General features: G+C 40.9%; 1 protein-coding gene across 1 annotated transcript; it reads left to right on the top strand.

The window, feature by feature from the left end:
- Positions 1–3374: 3374 nt before the first annotated feature.
- LOC147436892 (small ribosomal subunit protein eS6-like) lies at positions 3375–5262 on the top strand. The gene is made up of 7 exons (XM_086486279.1): positions 3375–3512; positions 3949–4013; positions 4092–4149; positions 4228–4336; positions 4421–4537; positions 4622–4777; positions 4858–5262. The coding sequence occupies exons 1-7, from the start codon at positions 3390–3392 to the stop codon at positions 5091–5093; spliced, it is 864 nt and encodes a 287-aa protein (XP_086342405.1). The 5' UTR covers positions 3375–3389; the 3' UTR covers positions 5094–5262.
- The last annotated feature ends 846 nt before the right edge of the window (positions 5263–6108 follow it).

Here is a 6108-nt window from a genome sequence, read left to right as displayed (position 1 = left end):
CCTTCTTACCCCATTTTGAGTTTGTATGATTCCCTTCTTTGGGTAGCTTTGCTTTTCTTTCTTCTTGGCCCAAAATTCTTCTCAAGGACTTCCCAAGCTTGTGAGGATGTGTGTCACTCATAAACAAAGTGGGAAAAATTATCATGCAAAGAGGTGATTATTTTTCATAAGGCTTGTTAAGCTTTAGCTACGTTTTTTTGCACTCATGGAACGAGTTTGTGCATCTTCACTAAAACATGGGCCACAAAGTCCTTTCTTCATCGAGTAACTCTTCATATGTGGAATTGGGGCTGATCTCTTGAGACAGCTAATTCCAGTGTTAGAAGATTTCAGCTACTAGTGTGAGAAGAATTCAGACAGTAGACTGGACAAAAATCAGAAACTAGACTGGAATTTGGATACTGGAATAAGAATCAGACTTATGTATTGGAAATAATGTTCAGATTCAGATTCAGAATACTGGACGAGAAGTAAGTGTAACTGGAATATCTGCCATGATTGGGATTAGAGATGAAGATTACAGCGAATATGATTTACAAAAAGAGTACAGCCGACAATACTGCCAATGATTCTCAAGTACAAGTGTAGTCAAAGTGCTAACCCAAATGATAACAATTGCCAACCCGATTACAATGTAATGGGCCCTATTTATACACTTCGGGTTTACAGTAGTAATTACCATAGTAACTACTAAGTAATTCGTTGCCCATCTCCTAAGAGGACGTTCCCACATAGTGAACTATCCAACGGTCTACAATATGCCATGTAGAATCTCCTTACACCGTTGAATCTCTCAATCCCCTTTTCCCCCATTGTGTGCTTTGAAGGTCTTAGTAATCTCTAATGCTAGTGTTTATCTCCTTACAATTGTACCATCACTATGTAATCCCCAAACGGTAAGATAATTAAATCATACATTTCAATGTGTTGTGCTTGGTTGCAAATGAAAGAGAGAGAGAGAGAGAGAGAGAGAGAGAGAGAGAGAGAGAGAGAGAGAGAGAGAGAGAGAGAGAGAGAGAGAGAGAGAGAGAGAGCTTTCCATTGAAAGTGCCATTCACTTGAGATTTTGAATTTTCTTGCTTTAAAAGTGCTTTCCTTGACTTGAAGACCTGCCAAAGAATCTTTGCTCTCTTATCTGAATCCCCTTCTTGGTATATGGCATTGGTGCTCGTAGGCACAAGTATCCAGCCTGTGCCTACAAAAGTGCTTTGCTTGACTTGAAGACTTGCTAAAGAATCTTTGCTCTCTTAACTGAATCCCTTTCTTAGTATATGGCATTGGTGCTAGTAGGCACAAGTATCCAACTTGCAAACAAGTGGCCTTAGTGGACATGAGACATGTATTAGGCTCCTTATAAGAGTTTTGAAGTCCAAATGGCTAGATGACTTCAAAAGGCGTTTTTTCACATGAAGGGTCTCTTATGGAACGACCCATTGAATGAGTGTGATTGTATAAGCCTTTATGTCCACCCATCTTGCCCTCAAAATGGGGTGTTTACATTCAAGCCCCATGACCTCCACTTGCCAAACATAGGCACAAAGGTGTTGAACAAGTGGCTTTAAGGATTTGAGTGCTAGGGGAGCCAACGAAAGGAAAATTTATGTCTTTGTTCGACAACTTTTCACACACCCTCACACACACACACACAAAGTTATAAGAATGTGTTTAGGGAGGCTTCATGGAACTCAAATGTAGAGCTTAATGGCTCAAATTGAAGTTTATGGTGGCAAAGGGCTTTACACACAAATATTCAATGCTCTTGCGATGATGGAAGATTGTTGAAACTAAGGATCAAATAGTGTGGTAGATTAGAGGTTTAGGACATATTGGATGAAGTTAATGATACTAAAGATTAAGCAAACAATACTCCAATTAGAAGTGCTTCACGGTTTGTGCACATATCAATGAGACATTGCAAGCAATTTATTAGGGAAATGAACAAGAAATCGAGAGAGAGAGAGAGAGAGAGAGAGAGAGAGAGAGAGAGAGAGAGAGAGAGAGAGAGAGAGAGAGAGAGAGAGACACACGATGATGAAAAACCCGAATGCCTAATGCAATGCCTAAATTCCACCAAATAAAGGCCAATAAATCATGGAGCATAGCGGTTCATTGGGGTTTGACCACGAACATAGCCACACACAAATCATTAGACATTTGATTAGTAAGGATAAATTATTCCATAAGTGAAAATCTAAATAGCTAATGGGCTCATCAGGCTAGATTGATTAGGAAAAAAAATATCCCTCATGAGTTCACGAGAACAATTTATAGATTTATGATTAAGGAGGTAGAGACAATGAGCCATTCATAATTAAATGAAAGTGAAAAGAGCATAGCTTGCATTACTCTTGAAGGTGTACAAGGTCTCTCTTTTCTAGATGGAGAGACTCATCTTAGAGCTTGTACAACACAAATAGTACAATCATAAAGAAGGTAAAGATGCCCCAAACCAACCTCTTGGAATGTGGGTCGATCCTAGAAGGGTGGGGATGGTTTTGGCTTGTAATGGTATGCACAAAAGGCAAGCATGAGACACATGGGTTTGGTCCATGTACATGGTAGATGTGAGTAATTATTTACTAGAAAAATCTTCTCATCATATCTTGCAAGAGGCCCTAACAGGGAAAGTATGAGAAGGTCTAGCCCAACTCTAGGTTATTTATGGAGAAGACATAGTGAGTGCTTCTCTTTAGATGTAATCACTTGCGTGCATCTGAATATCCCTTGGCATCATGCAAGAAGTTGGCATGAACAAACAAAATCATGATGAGATGGATAGTCAGTGACTCTTGGAAGATATTATTGTGCTCGATAATGCTTTGATCATCATGTATGTCAAATGTGGTGAGTTGACAAAAGCACGAGAAGTCACTAATATTAGGGAGAATGTACACATGTCCAAACTAGCTCATGATGAGATGCTTATCTTAGTATAACAAAAAAAATTATGCTTCAGACAATTTTGGTTGACATATTCACCAAATACGGTGTATTCGTATTCTCTTGGAATGCGTTTATTATAAGATATGCTTAGTAGGGGAAGATTGAGGAAGCTCTGAGCTATTTTTCAGAGAAGGAAAGGCTAGGACTTCTCTTTGATGGCAATCACCTATGCTTGCATCTCAAAGGCATGTAGCAATAATATGTTGTTGTTATAACATGGTAGTGCAACATCTTTTCAAACAATTGAATAATTCGGGCATGTGCCACACAAATTGCAATCTCTACTTCCCCCCCGCACCTGCCCCTAACGCCCCGGGTTTTGGAGTGTAAACACCCTAACTCTCCGAACATAGAAATCCAAGACATGACTCATGAGGTCTTGTGCTCAAATCTCACGACGCAAAATTTGGTCGAGGATAGTTAAAGAGGAGGTATAAGTGTGGGAGATGAGAAATACCAAAGTAAGACTTTATAAGGCGCTTAGGGTTTCTCTTCGCATTCTTTCACCTGCAAGAGAGGGAGCGTGGGAGCGACCTGAAGCGCGAGCAGCCCTTCTCGTCACAATGAAGGTAAGCCACTACTCGCCAGACAAAGTGCGTGCTGTTGAACGGCCTTCGTAGAGATCGCCCTAATGCGAGGTCTGAGACGCATTTGGGTTTTCTGTCTTTGCGTTTGTAGCTTGTTTGCACTGCTGGGGTTTTCTCCTTTGCTTTAGTCCTGCATAGTCTCTTTTTCTCATCTTCCGATCAGCTAATAGTTGCTGCAACAAACTGGTTCTCATCTTCCAATCAGCTAATATTTGCTGCAACAAACTGGCATCAGCCTTTGTAGGCATTGCTCTAACTAACATTTTCCGTGCGCTGATATTGACCTGGATGATTAAGGCTCTTTAACTTGGGTTCTGCTTATATTAATTGTATTTCACATCTTCGTGATACACAATGTATATTGTGCTTTTTGTTTGTGAGATGGAGATAGCTAACTGGTGTCTCTCTTATTTTTCAGCTCAACATAGCTAATCCGACTACTGGGTGTCAGAAAAAATTGGAGATTGATGATGACTCCAAACTGTATGAGGTTCACCTTATATTGGCAAACTAATTTATTTAGTCTTACCATGTCTGAATGATCATTTTTTCTATTCTCAGACGGGCCTTCTATAACAAGCGCCTCTCACAAGAAGTCCTTGGTGATGCACTTGGCGATGTATGTTGTCACTGGCTTGCTTTAGATAGCCTTTCTTGCATACTGCTTGGTGTTCTCACATCTAACTGTTTCAAGCAGGAGTTCAAAGGTTACATGTTCAAGATCATGGGGGGCTGTGATAAGCAAGGTTTTCCTATGAAGCAAGGAGTTCTCATCCCTGGCCGTGCTCGACTCTTAATGCACCGAGGTATGGAGTAGGTCACTCCGTATTTGTAGCAAGAGGTACTTGCTCTGTACTTGTAGCATGTATTTTATAGTACTGGCATTGCAGGTACTTCCTGTTTCCGAGGGTATGGAAGGAGAAAGGGTGAGCGCAGGCGCAAGTCCGTGAGGGGGTGCATTGTGAGCCCTGATCTATCCGTTCTGAACCTTGTGATTGTGAAGCAAGGTGTGTTTACAACTGTGATGTCAGCAGGTAGCAAGAGAAGATTTTTAGGATGTATGGATTTTGACAAAATTGTGGGTATTTCAGGGGAGCAACATCTACCTGGTCTCACTGACACTGAGAAGCCTAGGATGAGGGGCCCAAAGAGGGCTAGCAAGATCAGAAAGCTTTTCAATTTGTCCAAGGAGGATGATGTTAGAAAGTACGTTAACACCTACAGGCGAACTTTCACATCTGCGACTGGTAAGTCATCATTGTAGTTAAACTAAGCTTCTCTATTCCTGCTTAGGATGGGCATTTATACCTATTTTGTCTGGCTTCAGGGAAGAAGCGCAGTAAGGCACCCAAAATTCAGAGACTGGTGACCCCTGTCACCCTACAAAGGAAGAGACGCAGAATTGCATTGAAGAAACAGCGCGTTGCAAAGGCTAAAAACGAGGCTGCCGAGTATCAGAAGCTCCTTGCATCACGACTGAAGGAGCAGCGAGATCACAGGAGTGAGAGTCTTGCTAAGAAGCGTGCATCCCGCCTATCTGTTGCATCAAAGGCATCATCCTAAGCCAAGGTTGTAGGCGCATTCAAATGCGGAAATTTTGACTTGTTTTATCAAAACTGAAGAGTGCTGGTCCTCATGCTGGCTTTGGTTGTGAATCTTTTGAAGATTCTGAAGATTATTTTTGTCTGCAGTTTACTTCTGATATTTTCAGTAATTCTGTTCTGTTTGAGTACTTCTGAGAGTTGAGAAAACTATTATGGGACGAATGGCCTGGTCAAATCTATATAGGTACTTAATTGATTTTTTTTCAATGGCAAGTCTTATTTTGTTGTGATGTTGACATGGGATCAAAGCGGGACTGTTGAAAACTTGATTTGCTGTCTGACAGCAAAACCAATTTATCATAGTGATTGTTAGTACAACTAACTGAGGTTTGAGTGTTCCTGAGAGACTCAGGTTTTTATCTCAATTGTGCACACTAATTCGATCTATTTACCTGTGTTGCATGTTGATGGTCTCCCGACCACCGTAAAGAAAGAAACACAGAAAGATGTGCCCTGCTACCTTGGGTCTTAATTCATCAAGCTTGTTAAGGTTCAGCTTTGCAGAAATATAGTCGGACGGTTAGTGACATTTGGACGGACCTAGTGGCATGTTCATTTTAAAGGCATTATCTGCAATTGTTAGTTCTGGCATGCCATTAGGATTTGCCCTTGAGCCCCTTCATTTTGGGGAAAGAAAATGCTGAAAGGCTTTACCTCACTGAAGGCTTTTCTCTTGAGGGCATCAGAAATTCTTTCAATGGGTTTTGTGCTCATCTCTGTGATTGTGTGTGATGGGTAGTTTTGATTTTAACTCTAGTGTATATGATATTGTGTCTACAAAAATGGTAGTGCTAGTCCCCCTCAAACTTCAGGTGTCTACTTGTGAAGCGATGAAAGTGGAATAACGTTCCTATCACCCATATAGTAAAATGATTACCCCAGTTACATCTCTGAACATGGGGTCCCTTGAGACCATTATTATGGCATATTAAAATCTTGTCCTCTAGCAATCTATTAGAATCCAAGGGCATTAT

This window comes from Adiantum capillus-veneris, chromosome 17 (genome assembly GCF_014529385.1).
Source record: "Adiantum capillus-veneris isolate H3 chromosome 17, ASM1452938v2, whole genome shotgun sequence".
NCBI lineage: Eukaryota > Viridiplantae > Streptophyta > Polypodiopsida > Polypodiales > Pteridaceae > Adiantum > Adiantum capillus-veneris.
Note: the sequence above shows the minus strand (reverse complement) of the source record. Positions and strands in the feature narration are given on the sequence as shown.